At 31.9% G+C, this 23529-nt stretch overlaps 1 protein-coding gene across 4 annotated transcripts; it reads right to left on the bottom strand.

The window, feature by feature from the left end:
• Positions 1-266: 266 nt before the first annotated feature.
• LOC148285403 (alkaline phosphatase-like) lies at positions 267-23257 on the bottom strand. Of its 4 annotated transcripts, XM_088225777.1 has the most exons (10): positions 23139-23243; positions 21497-21593; positions 10063-10268; positions 9569-9761; positions 9211-9374; positions 7440-7653; positions 6275-6408; positions 5299-5497; positions 3315-3548; positions 267-542 (listed from the first exon to the last, which is right to left on the bottom strand). In XM_088225777.1, the coding sequence occupies exons 1-10, from the start codon at positions 23139-23141 to the stop codon at positions 361-363; spliced, it is 1626 nt and encodes a 541-aa protein (XP_088081903.1). In that variant the 5' UTR covers positions 23142-23243; the 3' UTR covers positions 267-360. The 4 variants fall into 4 exon arrangements, with proteins under 4 accessions (XP_088081903.1, XP_088081912.1, XP_088081920.1 ...); XM_088225786.1 differs by lacking the exons at positions 21497-21593; positions 23139-23243 and adding an exon at positions 10872-11193; XM_088225794.1 differs by lacking the exons at positions 21497-21593; positions 23139-23243 and adding an exon at positions 10872-11096 and having other exon boundaries at positions 10063-10265.
• Between the last annotated feature and the right edge of the window lie 272 nt (positions 23258-23529).

Here is a 23529-nt window from a genome sequence, read left to right as displayed (position 1 = left end):
TTTCTAGAACTCACAAAATAAAAAGGAGATCTATGGTGGGTGTCTTGACATGAATACATACCAACTCCAACTTAATGTTCCATAGTTCGGTGTCGTGTATATATATTTTTTTTTTAATGCGTAAATACAACGATAGAATTAGATAACTTATACATAACTTATGATACCCACCTCAAAAACTGGCATATTTTTGTAAATAATTCTTGGTGACTAGACTCAAAATTTCATATGAATATTTTTATTTATTAGAAAAACTCAAGTAAATAAAATTGATAAATCTATTACCGTCTCATTAAATAAATACAAATTTAAAGATATTTATTAAGTGACAAATCATATACTTAAATAAATAAAATTGAATTAAATAATACTAGAAAACAACAAAGTTAAAAATATAATTATTACTGAAGCACGGTCTTGTTCAGAATGGTTGTTTGAAATTTTCCGGAGCGTTTTGAAGTCTCCGATCCCAGCTGAGTAGCTTATAACGTGAGTTACATAATGCTGCTCATGAATATTGTGGAATAGGTGAGAAAATGGACCTGAAAATGAAATTAATATTAACTTTATTTAAATGCCCATATGGCTATTTAAATGTTTACATTTTTTATGCGAGAAAGATAGTTCAACCTGCGCGCATGTCTGGTGCCCATGAGCAGGAAGGGTAGAAACACCCTAATTTAATCCTACGTCATTGCCCCTGCAATATCTTATAAGTAATTTTTATTTCTTAAAAGTATTTTTGGTTTCTCATTAAGATTACACAATTTTGTTTTAAGAAAATATACTTAAATATTTTTTCAAAATAAAAAAATGCATTTTTGTTATCCGTAAAAAAATATTTCAAAAATAATCCATCGTCAAAAGGTGCATTGTTTTATTAATCTCCTTAGCAATGTTACTTAAGAGATGTTGCCGGTGCAATGACAAATAGCTGACTGAATTCAATAATTTTAATTATTATTTTTGTCCCTGTTCTAAGAACAGTCGAACTCAGTTAAAACGATCACGATGTAACGAGGAAACATTAGTTGACATTTTAGTTCATGGTTTTCTCCATACAATTATTCACTGTTATAACAAGCTACTTCTCGGATATACCAAACAAAAATACTGTCAAAAATTATACAAAAAATCTTCAATTGTCAAAAACATCATTCTCGAAATAAGAATCTAAATAACAAAATCTAAACGGTCGGCTAACGTAAAAGATAAATACCGCCTGAGAGTTGGGATTGGATTATGTTTACGATAGCTATGCAAGTGTCTGAGTACCTAATTGGATTTTTCGCCGACAATATTGAAAAATGATCACACATGGTTTGTAAAAAATCCAAGCATTGTGGACTTAGTAAGTGCCGGTTCGGCACATTACAAGTGGGTGATATTAAATGAGTTCTAGACCAGATCAGTTAAAACCTAACCCCTGTAAAAAAAATCTGTATGAATTATGTGTACACATATGTATTTACTTGTTTACTTAGTGACAATGTGCAATAGCGATTGTATAAAAAAAAACTTTTCTCTGGTATAACGAGTAACGCTTATAACGAGCAAATTCAAATGGTCCCATCTTCCTCGTAATAACCAAGTTCGACTATATATTTACCAGGTTCAAAAGTTCAGGGCAATACCACTTTGATGGTTAAAAAAATTATTCTCAATGCAAATACATACTTCAAAAATCTGTACTACCATAAGTTAGTAAACCTCGTTCTGAAATTCGTTCCCATTCTTTATGTTTCCACTAATTAATTTATATTTAAAAATATCACTTTTTTTTGGCGCCACCTTTTAGTTGTACAGCCATTGCTACTCATTTTGTGTTAAAGGTAACGCAACAAGAGTTAAGGTAAACACAGTACTTTCACATATATATGTAAAGCGTTCAGTGTTCCTTTTCTGTCCATATTATATTTTAGTTCATTGATACAATTTAACAACAACAAACCATCACGCCGTTTCCCGTAGAGGCAGGCAGAGAGGATAGAACGCCATATCTATATGTCTTTGCATACAGACCTCGCTTCCTCTACATTAATACATCTTCTCATACACGCACGCCGAATATTTAGACTTTTGACATGTCCGTCTTCAAGTATTTGTTGAATTTGGCCATGCTATCACATTAATAGACTATCAAACTAAGCCAAAATAATTTTTTAAATATTTTTATGTATCATATTCTCATCGCTATGATTTTTTAAGTTTTGTAATTTTAAAATTACTCTGCCTGTGACGTCACTAGTTCTCATCGGTGAGTTGTCCTGATATTTAAAAGTAGAACCCCGTAGCCGTCAAAATATACCAAACGTTGAAAAAAAATGGCTCCATGGAACTCGGAAATCTATCACAACATATGTCAGCGCCATAAAATTAAGAATAGTCCAGAAACCGCATACGCACATCAAACAGAAGGCGACTAAACTACTCATAAATGAATAGGTTTACGTTTTGACCCATTAGTTTCTTTGTAGACGTCGCTCAGTACGCAACTCCTGATTTGAATTCAACTATGCTGTGTTGTGTCCTTTTAAAGTGTAGAAATACTGCTAGGATCTTAAAGAAACAGGATGCAATCACATTTTATATGTAATTAGCAAATGAATGTGTGTAGCAAATGCATTACTTAAAAATTGAATTATTTTTCCATCTGTCAGATTGTCGAAGAAAGAAAATGAACATTTCGTTAGTGTTGCCAGGGTAGTAATTTTTTTTACCATACTTTGCTCATATGATGAGAACTAATGAAAATTGGATCTCGGATTAAACAACTCTATCGTGGACATTTGACTGACATTATCTTTAAAACATCAAATATTATTAAATATGATATAAAAATATCCATTTTATGTAAAATAAAATTTGTTTTATATTTTAAGTTTAAAGTTCATTAATTCAATTACTCTTATTAAATAACCCTTTACTTATCTCATCTGTTGTGTCAATCAATATTTCCGCGTGCACAATAAAATTTTAGAGAAATTAACAGATTTCTTTTTTTGCCTTACATTTGTGTTATAATTATATTTTTTCCCATCGTGCAACATTACGCGGCGACATCGCAAATGCGCGCGATGATAGTGAGGCATAGTGGGGGAATTATGATTCTACGCTTCTTCTGGACTATTCTTAATTCTATGGTCACCGCCATTGTAACAAAGTTGTTCATTTTTATTAATTTTTTAACACATTTTCGAGAAACTTCACTGTGCAATTAAATGCTCTAATTATTACCGTGTGATCTTTCACATTTTTTATACCCAATTTCCCTTAGCATTAAGCTTCCTCATTGTATTATTCAGTACACCCACCTTTTGCATATACTATTACATCATTCCCCCCATGTGTATTTTCATCTGTCAAGATGGCGGATTGTGAAACATAATCGTAATCTGTTACATCGTCAAGACTGGGATCTCTCCTCTCTACTGTATAGTTTCCATCTTTTCCAACTACTGCAGTGTATTGAAATGCATCAGGACCTCCGGTAGAATATGTTAGAGTAGTGTAATTTCTTGAATCCAGTTTTGATGCCGTTGCTATGCCTATAAACCAATTGGAAATTTCATTATATTCTTTATTTAATTTTAAAAAAATTAAAAAAAAATATTTGCGTTCTTATGATTTACACAAATATTTAATTTTGAGGGCCATTTTCAACGAGTTGTAAATAACTCACTATTAGAAAATGGAATCGAGTTGGGGTACAGTGGGATTCGAACCACGGACCTTTGGTCCGTGAGTCCGAGACACTAGCCACAGGACCACAATTCAACATATTCCGTCACAGGTTGACAGGTTGTGGTTCGGTGGTATTATGCGGACTTTGAATCAAGAGATCTGAGGTTTGAATCCTACTTTATCCCAACTCGTTACCCATTTTACACGGTTAATTAAGACCAATAGAACATGGATCCAAAAATATCATATTTGCTTAAATTGTTTTAACACTTAATTTCTATGGAATGGTTACAATAAAAATTTGCAGATTTTCAGACTTAAATTATAATAACAACGTTTTTGTATTTTGTTATCTAGGCTAAAGAGTATCAGAAAGAAATGCTATTGCCACACAGCATTTTTTTTACCTATTTTATTCAGAAAACATACAGTCATACATAATAAGTATTAAAAACAACAATTTTTTAACATAAAAACACCAATATGGTTTTCATAAATTATGCAAAAGATGTAAACATTAAATGTGACAAAAATAATAAATAAGAAACTCAAGTTAGAAAAGAATAATTTTTAACATTTGCGTTTTCCATGGAAGTTATCGTTGCTAATAAATTAAACTAAATAAAAATACCGAATGCAAACTCCGAGCCATCCACGCACACACGCATATAAAACATACACAGACAGTCTGGGACGAAACAAAATACTTCTTTTGATGTTGGTTTGCATAGTTCAAACTATACTTAATACTCACCTATTCCACGGTTCCACATGTTAGCAAACAAACATGGAAACTTAGATTTATTTCATTTATCTTTATACCAATTAAAATCATTACTTTTTAATCACTTCTTCTCTAAATTATAAAAATGTACTAAGTGTTGTACTTGTTTTACTGTTTTTGCTATGATACATCGCCTCTGTTACTTTAATACCTTTTATATTAAAACCCTTTATTTATTGTTAATTTGCTGCATATCTGTGTTATAATTTCTTATTTAATTTTTCTTTAGTATTTCCTTATTTTCTGCTGATTTTAATTCATGTATCTATATTTTCTATACTATGTTCAGGTATTTTGTTTCATTATAATTGTTTTTCAATATTATTTTGTACTTTGTCAAAGGCGTAAGCCGTCAAAATAAATCAATAAATATACATTACATGCGGCACATATACATTAAGCTGGGCCACAGTTGTATGTAGAAAAAAAAATTGACAGAATTCTATCCGGCACAGCAGGAAAAAGATGCCAAATATTTTTTTTAGCTCCCATACAAAATTTAGTTAGAATCAAATGTGCTACCAGTTTGTTTTGTCTTCTAAAGAAATTCAACCATACTATAGTAGAACTCCGTTTATCTGAACTCCAGTCATCCGGACTGCCAAATATCCCGATCATTATCAGGAAATAAAAAATAAAGGAGAAGTTTTTAATTTTTAATTCAATTGTGCAATTAACTTTGCTGGACACGTTTAAGTAAGTTTTAATGTGATTCTAAGTTGCTGTATTATTTTAAAAGCAATAAAACGTGGCAGTCATTGATCCGGATACTTGGAGTTTTACTGTATCTCAAAATCAATATGTGTTGAAGAAACCAGCAATACACTCACCAAAAATATTAGCCCCTCTTTTAGCATAGCCATTTATAGAAAGTGTGTGACTATGATCACTTGTCACTATTATAAGAGTATCAGAAGGATTTGTTAGCTCCATGGCTTTTTTTACAGCTTCATCCATCGTCGCTGCTTCATTAATGGCCTTTTTAGCTTTGCCTCTGTGGTGGGCCATGTCTATATTTCCTCCTTCAACCTAAAGTAAAATGGTCATAGGTTTTTTAGTAATTGAAAATAATATGCATTTGCAGTTTCAAACTCCTTGGGTTGGTTTTGTATTCATATCCCCACTTGCTAGAAATAACAAATTCAGTCGGGACTTTAAGTCATACACATTATAACCTCAATGCAATTTAGGTTGCATCAGCAATATAAAAGGGATGTTGGTTATTATTCTAGTCTTGGGCCTTATTAACTGATGGGGAGCTGATTAAAATTCAATAATGAATCAGACAAGTCAACAAAGAGCTCTCCTGAATCACACTATCAAAACTTGCTGTATAAAGGTTTACAATTGTCAATGAGTTACCTACCCGATCGAATAAAAGAAATAGAAAGCCAGAAAGTACTCAAAACCAATTTAACAAGTTATGTTCTTGACAAAAGATGTTGATAATATGTAAATTAAATGTTTATATTATTTAAGATCTTATCTAATTTAATCTAAATAATATATTGAGGCTTTACTGTCAGAATGCATTAAGTCATTAAAACAAGTTCCAAGATAATCGCATTTAAAGCTTTTTTATTCCTTCAACGCATTATTTCTCCCACAACTTTTTTAGAGCTTTCAAAGAGTAATCTTTATTCTAGGCATATCATAAAATTTGAAATCAACATCTTGCACCTATATATATAAATATTTGAAATATATAAAGACTGTTGGCTTAATGCATTCTGTCAGTATAGCCTCGATATAAACTCAGAATACTGACAAACCCAAGAGGGTTAGTTTACATATCGGTTGACCTACCATTAGGAAGAATCCATTATCATTTTTCTTTAAAATTTTTATGGCCATTTCAGTCATATTTGTTATGGAAGGCATCCCTTCATTGCTTGAATCTCTTTCATGTTCCATTTGCATGTGGCCATTTGCAAATATTCCTAAAATATTTTTAAATCCATATTTAAGTATACAAAATAATAGGTACAATAAAATGTAATTAATATAAATCATTTCACAAAATTCTCAAAATAATTCAAACTTTACAAGACTGCTTTCTTCTTCAATCAGACATTAACTCTTTTAACCGATGGTGTAAAGTCAATAAATTAGAACTAAATATTAAAAAATGCAAAATAATGTCATTTCATAGAACAAAACAACCAATTTCCTTCGAGTACCTATTAGAAAACTCCAAAATTGATGTAGTCAAGTCCATCAGAGATTTAGGAGTTGTTTTGGACTATAAACTGACATACAACGAGCATATAGATAATACAGTAAATAAATCACTGAAATTACTTGGCTTCATTAACAGAATATCCTCTGATTTTACTAATGTCCGTACAATCAAAACTCTTTATTGCTCAACTGTTCGCCCTATTCTTGAATATGCCTCAGTGGTCTGGTCTCCATTCTATGTCAATCGCATAAATCACATTGAATCAGTCCAACATCGCTTGCTTCGAAAAATAGCATGGATGCTTGGACTAGAGAGAGATAATTATTCTTATGCTGAAATAGAGTCAATGTTAAATATTTCTAGTCTACAAAAACGTAGAACTAATATTGACTCCATATATATGTTCGGCATACTAAATGGTATAATCGATGTTCCATCATTACTGGGACAAGTAAAATTCAATATTCCGACTCGTAGATTGAGAAACAATGAAGTACTGTTCATCGATCAGCATAGAACAAACTATGGCCTAAATTCTCCAATGACCCGCCTTTGTCGTATTGTTAACTCAAGACAGGATCTGGACTTTTTTGGTTTAAGTTTACAACGATTTAAACGAGCACTAAATAAATAGTCCAGATCTTGTCTCGATGTCCCTTATATTTGTCAATGCTTCTTTCTTTTTTTTTTTTTAAATGTTTTAAACTATTCTTTTATTGTAATATTTAAACCTTATAAATTGTATACATGGACAATGTCCGTTAATAAATAAATAAATAAATTTCATACCCAGGAGGTAGTCAGTTGTGTCAATTTTAATATCCATTAAGTCTTTATTATTTTGGGCAACAGCATACTTGAGACCTCTCTCAGTTTTGTCATGGACCCAAGATTGTATAAGATTCCTTCCATCTTTTCTTGTGCACGCCCAAGTGTCTATGGGGTCCCCAGGGTGAGATGTAGCATTAAACACCATACACTGCCTACCGCCACCCATTATTACCTAAAAATAAAGTAAATTGTATATAGTGACGGTCCCTACTTATCTATCTAAACAGCAAGCTTTGTTTTTGCTCTCCTTGAGAACTTTCTAAAGTTTTTTTTATTTGTTATGACTTATTCTCATTAAAACAATGGCTGGCAATTGTTTATGTCAACATCATTCCATCGTTCAAACAGGGATGTTTGAAGTGTATAGCATCCACAAACAGCCTCCAGACCATTGACATATAATAAATAAACATATTATTCCCTTATAACTTATGAACCACATCTCAAATTTTGCAAGTATTTGTGTTGCCCTCGACAATTTGAAAAAAAGAGATAACAAATCACGAATCACAATATTCATGCAAGAATTAGTATGAGAAAGGGAGAGGGTCAGATGGGGAACAGTGTAACATGGGGTGCACTATACAGTAATAATATTTCCTTTATTTTTCTTCATTTCAACTCTGTTTTTTCTACAGCCAATGATAATTCAATACCTGCCGATTCGATGAAGGTCTATTAATGGATGAAGGGAAGGACGGCGATTACTCTCGAACGTCATTCTCTTTGCACTTGTAATGAATCTATTTAATTAAACGTCATATTCCACTCCCACTTCTTGACTACCAACTCTTACATGCCCCCTGCCAAGTCAAATGATAAATTGTCAGCAGTAGACCTCCAGGAGAACCTGGGCTAATACTGTGTAAGGTAGGCAAGTGTGGTTCTTATATGTAGCTCAGTCAACCAAATTACCCACTCTCAATGACAGTTATTACATGAGGTGGTTGCACCCATTAAATATTATTTATCTACTATTTGGGTATTTAAACAAAAGCTTAAGTTATTGATGTGCCATTTAGAAAGAAAAAAATAATTAGAGGTTTAACACATTCGGGGACATTTTTTTTCAGTAGGATCCAATCATATGGACACATCATAACTTTGTAATTTTAAAAAAAAAATTCACTTCTGATTTGACTGTAGTTGATGGTTTGAATTAAATCCTTATTGACTTTCGTACCGAGACATTTTTGCTGGTGGCTATTTTTTTATAGGGACACAATGTCTCCTCCTACCACATAATTACCAGCTTTACATAGGCTATAGTCGTCTTTCACTACCAATATCTTTTATACTGACGGCTATAGTCGTCACTTCCTAAAAGAGAGACTGAAGTTAAAAAAGATGCAGCACAGCTTCTACAAGTTGCAAATTGGAAAATGGCTGCTGAGAGTGCTGAGGACAGGCGAAGTTGGAGGCAAAAGTTAAAGGAGGCCAAGGCTCGATTTGGGCCGTAGCGCCATCGAAGAAAAGAAACAATTTTGATGACTATGGCATAAACACAAACGTGTTTAACAATAATGTTAAATGTGATTCTATCTATTCTGTGTATTTCTGTAATTGAAGATGAGTTGAGTTGTATCGATGAATACCTACAATTTGTATGTTATAAAGTATATTTTGCTTTGTTGAATTACCAAATAAAATAAAATGAACTATGAAAAGCCTAAACAGTTAGGTAATTCAAATAAAGTAGGTTAACATTTAGTTTTTTAAAAATAGGTACATTTATATCTCTTCCAGGTGAATCTTCAACTAATTGTCTGGCAATGTCTTTACATTTTTCAGCTCCTTTAGGCAATTTACTCTCACACTCCCATCTCCTGTTAGCTGTGTATGCGTACAGGGCACTTGGTGTGGCGTGTGTGACTCTCATTGTGGTTACGAATCCTGCAACAGTACATGTTTTTAAAATATTGTTATTTATGTCAAAGTATACTTCTAACAAGAATAATAAAATTGTGCAATTAAAAAAGAAAGTATTCTATTAGGAGTTCGTAATGAGGTATAAATGCAGTCGTCTTTTAGACTCTATTTAATATAATCCATTTAAAACCAATTAACAAAATATGTGTGTATTATACCTGTGCTCATCCCAGCTTCTTTGGCCATTATAGCAAGAGACTTCAATCTCGCCTCCTCTTTGAGGGTTCCTTCGCAATCATTTAAACTAACACTAGCATCAACACCAGCTGTTTCAAAGTTTACTTTTACTCCAGTAAATAGAGCAGTGGCTGTACATGCAGAATCTGGTACTTGTTTATTATTAGAATATGTCTAAAACGTAAAAATGTTGAGTAAAAAAACCTGGTAAAATAATAATTACAATACAGTACGACTAAACTAGTTTATTTTAAATAAACCTTCACCAAAATTAAGAGTAAGTAAACAAGTTTGTTGAAATACTTTTAAATCACCACTATAATTTGATCTCTTGACCTGTTGTGATGCTTTATAATAAATATATATTTTAATCAGGAAAACCAATATTTAAAAAAAAATTGTTTACCTTACCCAAAAATTTAAAGGAATAAAACCATAATGACATTTTTACATAAATTATTTGATAATAGGATACCTTCAGCAGGCCAACGTGAGGAAACTTCTCAAAAGACAGGTGTCCACTTTCGCCGTGTTTGTATATTCTGGTGGCTGTTACAGTGTTAGGACCCATCCCATCCCCTACAAATAGTATCACATTCTTTGCTCTCCTTGTATTCAGTTTTACGGTCAATGCCTCGTCCAGCTCAGCTCTTGCTAAATTCCTCCAATACTCTGCATCTTCTTATTTGGTATCAAACATAATCTATTATATAACCAACTCATTTTTATTACCGTTACATAAACAGGTAGAATATATATTTTTTTAATTACTTGTATATCAGAAATGTTATAATGTATTATTGTAATGGCTTACAGTTGTGACCCATTCACTATATTATATTTTTTTACCATGTATTTTTTTGTAGTTTTTTTAAAAAATACTTTTCTAGAGACCCCATCCCCTTTTTGATTTTTATTACAAATTTATACCGCAGTATAATAAATATTCATATAAGCTATTCCACAATAAGGTTATACTTTGAAAATACATTAAATGTATGTAAAGCTAATTTTATTCACATGAAAAGTATATTTTACTATAACGCAATAAATGTTTTATATGATACGTAATTTGAAATGAATTTGGTATTTGCCGTAAATAAATAAATCGTGATCTTAATTAAAACAATTACGTGAATAAACTAATCGGAAAACGGTTGCAGTCCAATTGGATATTAGAAAGTTTTTATTGAAATGATAAATTTATTGAAATCATTAAAAAGTACTTAATTAATATTTATAGCAATTAAGGCAACACGGTATTATTTTCTGAAAAAAACTTACCATTTAATTCGCTGACAACACCAACTGTCAAAAAGGAAATTTCAAAAAGTGCAGTCGCGGTAAAATAATATAAAACTATGTTCAAATGCAAATTCATTGTATGCCACGTAAAGCGATGTCATATACGCGGCTCGCCTCTTACACGCGTTTAGCACAACTGAATTGTAAGAAACACTTGCTAATTCGCCCAGTTAACCATTTTAACCGCTTCTTCAACTCTAAAGTGACCGGACCTTTAATTTGTCGGGAAATTTAAACTAGACCTGAATTCAGCCTTTTGTTGCGAGTGTGTTACTGTAATCTATAAAATCGTCTATAAGACTCAGGAAATAAAAGTAAGCTGGTGGTTTATTATAGAGAGAAATCCGCTATTTGGAATACGGTGAATCTGTCGAGAATTCATACGAAATTGCGAAAATTCATACAATTTTTAAGAAAGGACATTTTAAATTCAAAAGCTGCAATTTCAATTTATTGTTATTGTGCAAAACAAATCAGGTGGCATAACGACATGCCCTGAATGTTCAGGTTTTATTTTAATTACTGTCTGTCCGCCTCGCGATCAAATGGTCAGCGCGTATGCCTACCATGGAAGAGGTCTCGGGTTCGATTTCCGACATGGTCGACACATGTATTAAAAAAAAATGTTTTTACACTAGAAAATTTCATGCGATCTGACCTGAAGCGATCTGATCACCTTACCTTTATGTAACAGATGATCAAACTAACTTGCATTAGGTTTTCTGATACAGTGCCCTATACCCCACTGGGTGCGGAAAGGTGGATGATGATTATGAATGATATATTATTCTACCAAAGTGTTAGTAATGCTCACAGTTATATAATAAAAGTGAAAATAAAAATATTTATAATTAAGTTAATATTGGTGAAAACTTCCACGGCTGTGATGGCGGAGATGAAGTGCATCAGTACGGCAGAACAGGCACAAATTTTCTCAGGCCATCCGGACATACTCCGGGCTATGGGCTGTTGAGAGACAGCGGAATCCGGCTATTCTGTTGTGTTGAGGATGGCAGCAGAGAAACAATAGTTAACGGTGGCATCCTAAGCCCCAGTTAGCAATAGGGGTTTCTGTCTTGGCTTCAGGCGGCAACCATCCATAAAAAACAAACCAAACAAATCTTCTAGTCCGACATGTAGACTGACGAGTAGGAGGCTGACTACAAGTTAATGGCACATACAGTCAGGAAGGATAATCAAGTTGATATTAACCCGAGATTTTTTTGCCAATACTTTTGAAGATCATCTCAAATAGTAGATCTTCGCACTAGTCAGTTGTGAAAATCTCATTGAAAAAGTTTTTCACGATTGATTCAAACCATCTAAACTCTAAACGCACTTATTTGTCACCTGTAAACTTTTAAAAATGATTTTTACCAGATTGGTATGAACCCAACAATTAATTGTAATATAAATAATTGGATGCCCAATTTTAAAAAATGCCTAAGTCCAATTTTATCGGTTTTGAGTTGGCAACACTGCCGTGTAGAACATTTTGTGAACTATGCATTTACCTAATTAATTTTTCATTATAATACCCATATCGAATTTTGCACTTAAAAAAATATTATTTCAATTTAAAAAAATCCTTAAGTCCTAAAAATCTCTTAATACAAGAGTTTTTTCCCTTAGTCCTTTAAAATACTTTAAAAAAAAGTCCTGACCTTAGGCTTAAGTCCACTTTTTTACAAGCAATAATTTTGTAATGAAATGTGTAACATGCACAATAAGTTTTTCTGGGTTATTATGCCGTGTGTTGTTCGTACTTTTTACCGACGTTTCGGATCGCGTTACAGCGTCCATCATCAGGGTTGATGTTATTTGTGCATGAATATGTGTTACGCTAGGTACTTAGAATTTGTACCGTGTCGTAGTCGTTTATGTGTGACGTTATGTGTTTGGGATTTGTACCGTTGTAAAAAGTACGAACGACACACGGCATAATAACCCAGAAAAACTTATTGTGCATCTTAACGGCCGTGAAAATCTAAGAAGTTTAAATGTGTAACAATTTTGTACTTTTTTATCTCAAAATAAAGAAGAAGAAAAACTTTACAATACGTATTTAAAATTTTCCAAAATCCTTTCATTTAACATTTCAGGAACAAAACAAACACTTAAACTTGAAATGTCTCAGAACTACAAAAATGGACTTAGGCATTTTTTGAAATTGGGCATCCAATTATATCCATTAGTATGTAGGTACTTGTGTTTTCTTGCCTCATTAAAGGGATTAAAATTTACAACATTGATTGAAATTAATGCTTAATAAAACTAAACTAATTTTCTTGGAAATATTTCTGATTTTTATTTATATATCGACTATATATTTGTTCACTTTATGGGGTAAGGGTTATCAATATATATTACTTTGCATGAGGTTGAGGGTTCGATTCCTACTGCATTCCCTTTGGTTGTGTCTGCTATTGTTATGACCAGACATGATTTTCATTGATCTGATCATGCGACGAATTTCTTGGTTGTCCTTGTCCATATTAAATAATTAAAAATATTTCAATGTAGTTTAAAAATTATGATTTATAAAATAACATTATTAAGAATATAAAATTGCAAACCTTATAGTGCATTTGATAAGTTCCGCGTCAATTGAAACAGGTGCTAATCAAACATCTGTTTCGGCTACTGACCTCTCATTTTAGCCATTTGTTACAGTTCAAAGGGTCCAACTAAATTTACCTAATCATTTTTGTATTATTTTCAAAGCATAACATTTTAAATTAAATATGAATGCTGAATCATGGGTGAATAGTTTGATGGTCAGATGGTAGAAGGGACCGTCTGTAGTTTTTTTGATTTTTTAGTTTTCAGCAGTTTTGATAAATTATTCTGAAAATACACATTTTTATTATTTTTTTTCATTCACTGCATTTTTTAAAAGGGTAGTTAATTATTGAAAACTGAACAAAACACTAAAATATTTCAGTTTGTAGATTGAATCAAGATTCAGCTCTCCTGAATATTTTTAAAAATACAGATAGGCATTTCTGCCACCTGACTACCGAGTTATATTTCAGTGTATAGCATGATTATTCATACATTACTAGCAGGCAACATTCAGATATTGCTGAAATTCACAAGTAATTTATTTAGTCTAAAAATAGATATCGGAGGAGTATCACACAGCTGCGTTTTAAATAGGTACCTACATAAAAATACTAAGCTGTAAAAATGATTAACTACATACACATTTAAAGAAAAATCGTTTTGGGGGCAAGCTCCCTTAATTACGAAAATCGCATATGAATTGAAATGGTTTGTAAAAAAAAAAATTGGCTTATGCATAGTCAAACACGAACAAATTAAAAGGATTAGAGATAAACTCCTTTGGTTTTGTTAAAAATCCAATTATGTGCCAACCCTGGCCCACAAATCCACATTGTATAGAAAAATTGAGGAAATAGTTGACAATTTTGCCCAGCGGTTTTTTTCATTGATTTTATAACGGTGATGCCTCAATGATGCTATTGTTTAAACATAAACAGTTTTTTTCGCCCAAAAAGTAGTAATAAACCGTATGATAAGGATGATGAAACCAAAAATAACAGTCAATTACCAAGTGGGCAAAATTGTCAACAAGTGGAGATAATTTTGCCCAGCATGTTTTGTCCTCTAAAATTGCATAAATAAAAGGAAAGCAAACGTTTTGTACTTGTAAAAATGCTCAGAATAATTAGTATCACTATTCAACAAAATGGATAGGAGTAGTCCTATACAAAAAAAAATATGATGTAAAAGTTTGTTAAAACTGGGCAAAATTGTCACGTTTGACGGTATCAAGAAAATTTTAAGGACTTTCAATTTTTTTGAGTAATTGTGTTGCATTACTATCTCTAGCGTAACGGGGTTGAATTATGAAGATAGCAATACGGCCCCTAACCAGCAAATAAATATAAAACAAGAACATACTGTAAGAAATCATATAAAAAATTGACTTTTTGCTTTATTTGTGCGATGCGACAACACCAGACGGGCTCTGATCAAAATAATAATATTATAATAATAGATGACATATTATTCGATTGCAATGCTTTCAATTCAAAATAGCAGGAGAAGCAATAACTCATATTTAAGCAGGTGAAGTGAACCAACCGACTAAATGGTATTTTTTTTGTATTCACTCCGAAGTTTTAGCTTTGAGCTTTTTGCCAAACTTTTTCATCTAAACTGTTTTTATATTTTTAGTCCACATGGATGTTTTGTGCACAAAGAACCAGGATGAAAAGGTTTTGCATTATACTGATTACAGAAATGTAATACCTATAAGTAAAGAGTTTACTTCACCTTTAAAATGTCAGTTCACCTCGCCTGCAATGGGCTCATTTGTAATGCTTTCATTCCTTAACTAGCTAGTGACATGGCTATGAATGCTTAGATTTCGTCTCTGCTGAGCTCTGTCATTTTTTATTATTTATATTATTGCATTAAAATTTCAACTGATCTTCGGATTATTTGTTTAAAGCGATTAAATAAAGAAAGTAATACCATGAATTAGAGCATTATGTTAAATTCTTGTTGGAAATCATATCCTCTGATGTATATCACTTCTAAATGGATGTTCCGAATGGACAAATGTTTGTATTCATCTCATTGTTGGCATGTTAATGCTAACAGGAAAATTGGCTGGCCACCTTGCAATTGTATTCGAGGTTAAATATATTGTCAATTCTAATCTAATATTTTCATTTGTGTGTACCATCACACATAAAGTGGGTCAACAGACATATTTTCATTAAAATTACATCACATAACAATCCTGAATGTATTGAGTTTCATTCTTTAGTTTTTTTTATTATTATTTGAAAATCAGTTTAATTCAGAACTAATAAATAAGAAAATAAATTTTAAACAAATTATTTAAGGATTTTACAGCCAATATAAAGTTGTGGGACACTAAACTCGCTAACTCTAAGCGTACGTTATTCACTTCAAATGTAAAATCATAAAAGAAACTATAGATGATGACGAATTCTGTATTTCGTCGACAGCAACCCATCACCGCATATGTCATCCAGTTATGCCATGTGGCGGTAAATATATTATAGAAAATATACATTGGTAGAAATATAGTAAATATACATTGGTAGAATACAAAAAAAAAACATTTTCCATAATTGTAAAGTAAAATTTAAAAGTTTTAAAAAAAATCGTCTTAATCTCTCTCCTCTAAAGTTGTCAAATTTGAGTTATGCGGTGATGGATTTCCGTGGATGATTTACAAGAGGAAATAAAGAAAAATTACATTTTCTCTGTTAATTTTTTTATTTTTTACAACTCCAGTAGAATCCCTACCATTATTTAAGGATGCCTACTTTGTTACATGAACAAATACATAGTTGCTCACCCTACGAGAGAAGGCATTCTTAACTGGTGCCAATTCTACAATAAATAACAGCAAAACTAATCCAAATTTTACCAAAATAAAATATTGAATTTTAATTATCAAGTATCATAGTATTTTCTCCTTATATGTATATAATTTCAGTTTTCATGTTTGAGCCCTTTTTTGGCAAATGAAGGTACACAAATCAGAGCGAAATACTACAATTTATTGAGTCCGTTTTTTTCCAAATTTAAAAATGATTACCAAAAGTAAATCAAAATGATAAAGGTCACTCGAATGAAAATTTTCTGCTCTACAAGATATTGTGTTTGCTTTTACATTATATATTTATTATTTTATTTGATTACAAGCCATCAAAATGGAATGTCAAGTAAACGAAGCAACTAATTTGTTGTAAAATAAATAATTAAGGGGAATACGCCATTATTGATTAATTTGTTGGTGTTGACATAAGTTTTGTCCGTACAAATGAGGAGAACAAGAGGAAACAACAAAAAAAAAATTACAACAAATCAGTCAATCATGTACTCTCCTTTATTATTTTAAGAGTCAATAATTCATAGCATCTTCGCCGTACACTGCGCAAATATTGCGAAAAGCTTTGGCAGCTTTATTCCTCGATTGAATGCAAACGGAAGGATGTGTCGAAAATTCTCACTTTTGCTTACATTTATCAATAATTTGAAACAATGCGAGGACAAGAGGAAGATTAAACTGGCTCTTTAAGGTGTCAAATAAAGCAACCAATTTTTTCCTTCAAACTTATTTTTATGGCGAGTACGATAATAGTTTTAGTTTTTTGCTTTTCACATCTGCGATGTAACTCCCAATTATTTTTCTATCAATATCTGTCCAATGCTCATTTCTCCATCACTTTTCTTTGTATATGTTGTGGTATCTATTTGTATATCACTGCTACTACTTGTCACCAAAGAGTTACTATTAGTATCTGATTTAGCTTGCCTTCTGATAATAAATGACTTTTTCCTGAAAATTCTCAAATTTATCTCTCCCAAACTCTGAGTGTCACTGGATTCAGAATGTGAAACATCTGTGTACGTTCCTGTAGAGTCTTTCAATGTATGATTAAAACTGTTTGCACGATGTACTGCCGAGTCCCTGGCAGATCTATGTGAGTTAGGATAGTTGCGGCTTTTAGCATCTTCATTAGTCGCAATTTCTACATTGGGTTGTCCATATTTCGGCAAGTTATCTTCTGAATTACCTTCTGCTAAAGACACATTATAAGGGCTCGTACCTACATCTGTTTTGGTGTCCTTGAAAATTGGAGACAGTATTCTATTTATCATTTCAGTTGGAGACGTCATGATGTTTTGTGTTTTCAATGGAGAGGTTTGTGTGTTCTTCGGAACTGATAAATCACTTATTGACAAACTGTCTTTGACATGAATTTTTAGAAAATTCTTACCATCAGTACCACCCTCCTTTACTTCATAATTTGTTTTGTAAACTGGCAGATCACTGCTATCATCCATAATGTTTATCGGATTGGGTAGAAAATTTGTATTGAGCATTGCTAAACTTTTCTGTATCTGTAGCATATCTTTCAATGTTAGATTAGCTATGTTAAATTTTTCATTAGTTTCTACTTCTGTTGTATTGTGCTCGGTGTCTAAATCAATTGGACTTGTTTGAGTTTCTTTAAAATTCATAGTTTTAGTATGACTACTTTGAGTAAAATCGTCTTTAGTTTCAATAGAATGAATAAAATCATAAACATCCACACTCTTCTTTAACTTGAGGACAGGTTGTTTAAACCCTGCAGGGAAAGTCTTATCAAGAGATTGCTTATCTGTCTTTTCAACTGTTTTCATTTTATCATCTTTATTTTTCTGGTAATCATTTGATCCAGAATCTTCATCAAAATCATCATCATATTCATTTGACGATTTATCATCAGTGGAAGTAGATTTTATATTAGATGATTCCATAGATGTGTGACTTTTTGCTTTATTTTCATTTTTCATCAACGATTTATCACTAACATCACTATCAACATTTTTACCTTCATCTTCGTGAACATCAAATTTATCATCTATTTTTTGTTGGTCTAAATTAACAGGCTCAGAAATTTTATTCATAAGTTGGCCTCTTTTTGTACTTGATTTAGGCATGTAATTTTCTATTTCATTTAAACTATAGCCTCCTACTGTTAATTTTGAATATGGAATATATTCAACAGATGAGGAAGGTGTGTTTTGAGTTATGCTAACTCTTTTTCCACTGTTTAAAATGGGCACATCATATAATTTACTCTGAAATGTTTCTGACTTTTTACTAGACGAAAGTGCTCCACTGTACTGCGCAATATTACGTCCTTTTTTATAAACAGTACGCCTAACATTTGCTTTTGGGTTATAGATCCTTTGAATTTCTGGAATTGCGTACTTTTTTAATTTAGAAATTTTTCGATTTCGGGATATCAAAGGAGCACTGTCAAATTGAGGATCATTTCTAGATTGGTTAAGAAAAATATAAGGATTATCATACTGAGGTACAGGTCTATCTAACATTAATGTACCCCCTTCAAAATTTTCTTCAATATTGGTGATTTGGTTTTTTTGACAAATTAATTTATTCAATATTTCTTCAATATTTCTATCTTCATTATTTTTTGTAGGTGACATACTTTTCGTAGACTCTGCATTGTTAACTTCTTGCGAAACTTTAATGTGTGATGTGTTTGGAGCGAACTCTATTTTGACCTTTTTCCCGGGTGACTTTTTATCAGAATGTTGAGATTGAACCAGCGCCACATTGGTTGCCTTTCCTGGCTGAATATTGGTTTCATCGCTAGGGTAAATATCTAAAGAAGGAATTTTCTGTTCAATCAATTGGCTTCTAATATTTAAACTGGGCATGGCTTGGATTGTCAACTTGGGCTTGGTAAAAAGTGGAACGTTAACTGCTTCCGGAATTCGATCAGCTTCTTGAGATTTGATTTCAACCAACTTGTGGTTTTTTGCATGAGCTTTTAGAAATTCATCATCTGGAGTTACGCGTTCTTTTCCCTGTGAACTTATTTCAGTAAATTTATCATTTCTATCTTGTATGAATCGCTGTTCATCATTCTCCACATAGTGATCATTTCTGACTTTTCTCGATGTGTTCTTGTGTTGTGATTCTTTATTACTACTTTTTGCACCATCTGTTACATGGGAAAATTTAGCACTTCTCATTGATTCAACATTACCACTTCTATCTTCGTTTACAGTTTCTAAAGCTTGTTTGAGTATCATCATCTTTTGTATTTTTGATACGGGGCTATCCTCTTGGACGATCTTCATTCCTTGTATTTTGGCACTGACGAGGTCCTGGATATAACGCTTTTGGTCAAAGTCTTTATCAAAATAAGCGGGTTCTGGCAAGTGCATAGTTTTGGCTTCTTTATTTTGCGTAAGACTGGTAGCGATATTGTTAATTTCGATCTCAGCAGATCTGACAATATTTTTTATAACCTCTAGTTTCGCAATATCTTCTTCAATCAAGGAGTCTTGATCAAGTTTTGATAAATCAAGAGTCATCTGTCTGTTAGTGTTGTTCTTCTATAAAAGGTACATTATTAGTGAAATTGACATGATAATTTTAGTTTAAATATATATATATTGTCAGCATACCGATAAAACCCTTTAAATGACAAAATTTGGGAAAACAAGCTAAAAATGCAGTTATATGTTATACGTCATATTGATACCCTAGTTCTAAGAAAATAACAAAAAAAAAATGGGTTTTGTTTTAATGATGCTAGATGGTGAAGAAACTCTCCCTTTCTATATTTCAATAAAGAAATAAACCAAATTCACCGTATTTTTGGTCTAAAATCTGATAATTCCTTGTGAAATTATCATTAAATCAGCACATTGTTAGTTCGATGGGGAAATATTTGACTTGTTTCTCTATCGAACACTTTAATCTCACTCTGCACTAAAACCTTTAGGAATATTATAGGAACACGTCAAACTTCAGGATTGATTGGATGGAATTAATATGTTTTTAACACCGTGTTTGATTGTTTGAGAAACCTGATTCTTGAAAAAGGGGTTTTCCTTTCTTATCTTCTTCTAGAATACCTTTTTTGAGGTTGTTAAAAATAAATTTATCAATAACATCTAAAGTTAAGGTAAAGAACTTTTTGAAAGCTTTAATTACGTCATCATGCAAACAATGAATTGTTTCTCAATAGAAATAACATTCTCAATTAAATGAACAAGTTTGGGTGAAATAAGCGGGAGTGCGATTACTTTTTATTTGATTTAAGAAAACTTTTATATCAAAGTGTCATAAACCATTACATAGGTATGACAGGTTGATTAATTACTTGCATGTTGGGTCACATATTGAGTGATAGAGTTTGAAAATACCTTTACATTGGAGCGAGGTATTTGTGATATATTGTCAAATGCAGTTTTCTTAAAATGAGGTATTTTGAGTTATTTCCCTATAGAACTTGAATATCGATAAGTTATATGTCAGCTTTACCAACTGATAAAATCTTCTAAATCCTCCGAGGTTTAGTTTCAAAGTATAGAATGTATAGAAACCCATTAAAACTCCTCGTTTTTAATGTTTTCTGGTGAAAACCAATAATTCCATTTACCATATGTTTTTTTTTCGAAATCTCATCTGTTAAAACAATTAAAAAGAACTAAGATGGTTTCGTGAGTATATATCAGGTCCAAAATATGAACAAAGAAGATCAGAAAAGACTTGTTGAGTCAAATGTTCGAACCGATTTTTCTCAGTATAGGCAATAATTTATTTATTTTATTTTATTTAGGATTTTCACAGCTATTACATAAAAAAATAAGTAGAAATATATTAACAATACTAGAGCCAAATTTAAAAAATCCACTGTAAATCTATATTTATAATTATAATACATATTATATAAGAAAAGAGTTTTCGTAATTGTATGTGGGTGACGTTTGTATTCATGTGTGTGTGTATGTGAATGTGTGTATGCGTGAATTAATGAGGGAGAGGGTGCATGTGCGTGTGGGAATGAATGAGGGAGAGGGTGCGCGTGTGTGGGTGGGTAGGTACAAAAATATAATAATTTAAAATTTGTAATTATATTAAAAAGGGTACAGGAAAGAGTTTGGTAAGAAGTAAGATTATTAAAAAAAAAAAAAAAATAGTTTATACCTACTTCCGAAACCTTTTTGTTAAAATTTAATGCATTAAGAGGGTTTTATAAATGTATTTAACAGAGAAAACATACCATATATCTCTCTAGAGGATAGTTGTGATGAGGTTCCCTCGGTTTCAAGTGATGATCTATGTTTTGAGTGTCCATGTTTAGTTGAATTGATCATGAACTAAAACAAGAGCAAAACAATTTTATAATTCAAATTCAAATTCAAATTATTTATTCACAAAGTAACATAACAAATAACAAAGGATTTAAGATGTTAAATTGGAACTTTATATCAAACCAAGAACCCTTGAGCAACGGTTCGACATTATTGAGGTATAATACTCTCTAATAGCAAGAGTATTTGCCTCTTAAACATAGTTTCACTAATGTGAAAGATGTCGATCTCCAAAGTGATAATGTTCAGCTGCTTGACTGCTCTTCCAATCGGCATGACCAGAGGCAGGTTGGTTCTGGAAACCGGGAGGAAAAACAGTCTGTGCTGACGCTGTCGGAGATAGCCATCAGGAACATAAAAATTGATACTCTCTAAAATGGCCGAGTTATCGATGAAACCTCTTAACAGTCTGAAAAATGGGTCAGTGTAGACCCATCCCTTCTAAGTTGTAAACTATTGGTCCCAAGCATGTCTAAGAGGAACCCAGTGGGATAGAGCCACGGATAACTACCATACTCCCTCATGTAGAGATACCTCAGAATTTTTTTCTGAACCCTCTCCAACATGAGAGAGTATCTCGCTTCGTGTGGACTCCATATCACCAATGCACTCTCAAGCCTCGAGCGAACCAACGAGTAATAAACCTAATAATAAATCCACTCCAATTATTCTACGATTTCAAGCGATCTTGCTTTTTATCGATACTTAAAAGCAATTTTATGAATGGTTAATAACTTATCCGCAATGAGAAACTTCAGCCCTACGGGAAATTGGATATAAAAAATATTTTCTTACGCGCCGTAAAAATTAGAGAATTAAATTGTACAGCAAAGTTTCTTGAAAATGTACAAAAAAATATTTTTGTAAAAACAAACTATGTACTTTGAATGACATCACTAGTTCATATGAATCAACCGATGATAAGAGAGTTGAGTAAGTTTTCTGGTTTACTTATCGTCAACGGACCAATCGGCAGAACTGCCCGGGAAGAAGCGGAAGAGAACTGGAGACGTAACACGCAAAGTAATTTCAGAAATACAAAACTTTAAAAATTAATTTTGGCTTAGTTTAATAATCTATTAACAAATATATTTTTTTTTAAAACCACTGAACTTTCTCATTGTAGAAACAGATAAAAACCTTCCCAGAGAATTGTACGAAGATAATCCCAATGTTATCATAGCCTACATTACATTATAGTTCTCCAAATGGGAAACAATGTTATATTTTCCATAAAAAGAAAAACAATAATGCAAGTATCATAAAACAAGATAACTAAGTTTCAACTCCCTTTTATTTTGTAATCGATTATTATTTTGTATAATAAACAACAGCTTTTTTTCGTGTTCAGCCAAATACTTTATTTTTTTTGTTAATTATCTCTGTATATTAAGTCTTCTTTGCATATTCTCACACGTAATAATTGTCAAGTGTCCTCGGCAAGAGTAACCCCAGTGAGGTAACATGATTTTTATTATTAAATTTTGTTTATAATGGAAAAAAATGAATAAATAAAATAAATGGTGATTGAACAAAAACCATTATTCTTACCATTGCATCCAGGCTAAATGTTGAAGTAATTTAACTATTGTATTGAAACAAAGTTTCATTCATTAAAATGTCGAACTTGAAAAATGACAGTTTTCTATGTTTTCATGCTTGTTTAATGTGGTTTCCATGGAAACAAAGTGACAGAAAGGCAACATAAAAATACTTAAAAATTAAAATATGTTGCAGTACCTAACTAAGTAGGTTTGTTTAACATGTTATTTCCAAGTATATTTACTTTACATATGGTGTAACATTCACCAGTCTGCCATGTTTGAATATCCACATTTCTCAACTCTTTCATATTTTAACGTATGCGAAATAAATGAACTGAAACCTTTATTGAAATGACAAGTCATAGGCCCCTTTAAGTGCCTAGACTTCCATATCCTTA

Source organism: Micrasema longulum, unplaced genomic scaffold (assembly GCF_059751315.1).
Source record: "Micrasema longulum isolate JH-2025_06_02 unplaced genomic scaffold, ASM5975131v1 h1tg000037l, whole genome shotgun sequence".
In the NCBI taxonomy this organism is placed as follows: Eukaryota; Metazoa; Arthropoda; class Insecta; order Trichoptera; family Brachycentridae; genus Micrasema; species Micrasema longulum.
The sequence above is the reverse complement of the archived record's forward strand: the minus strand, read 5'-3'. Positions and strand labels throughout refer to the sequence as shown.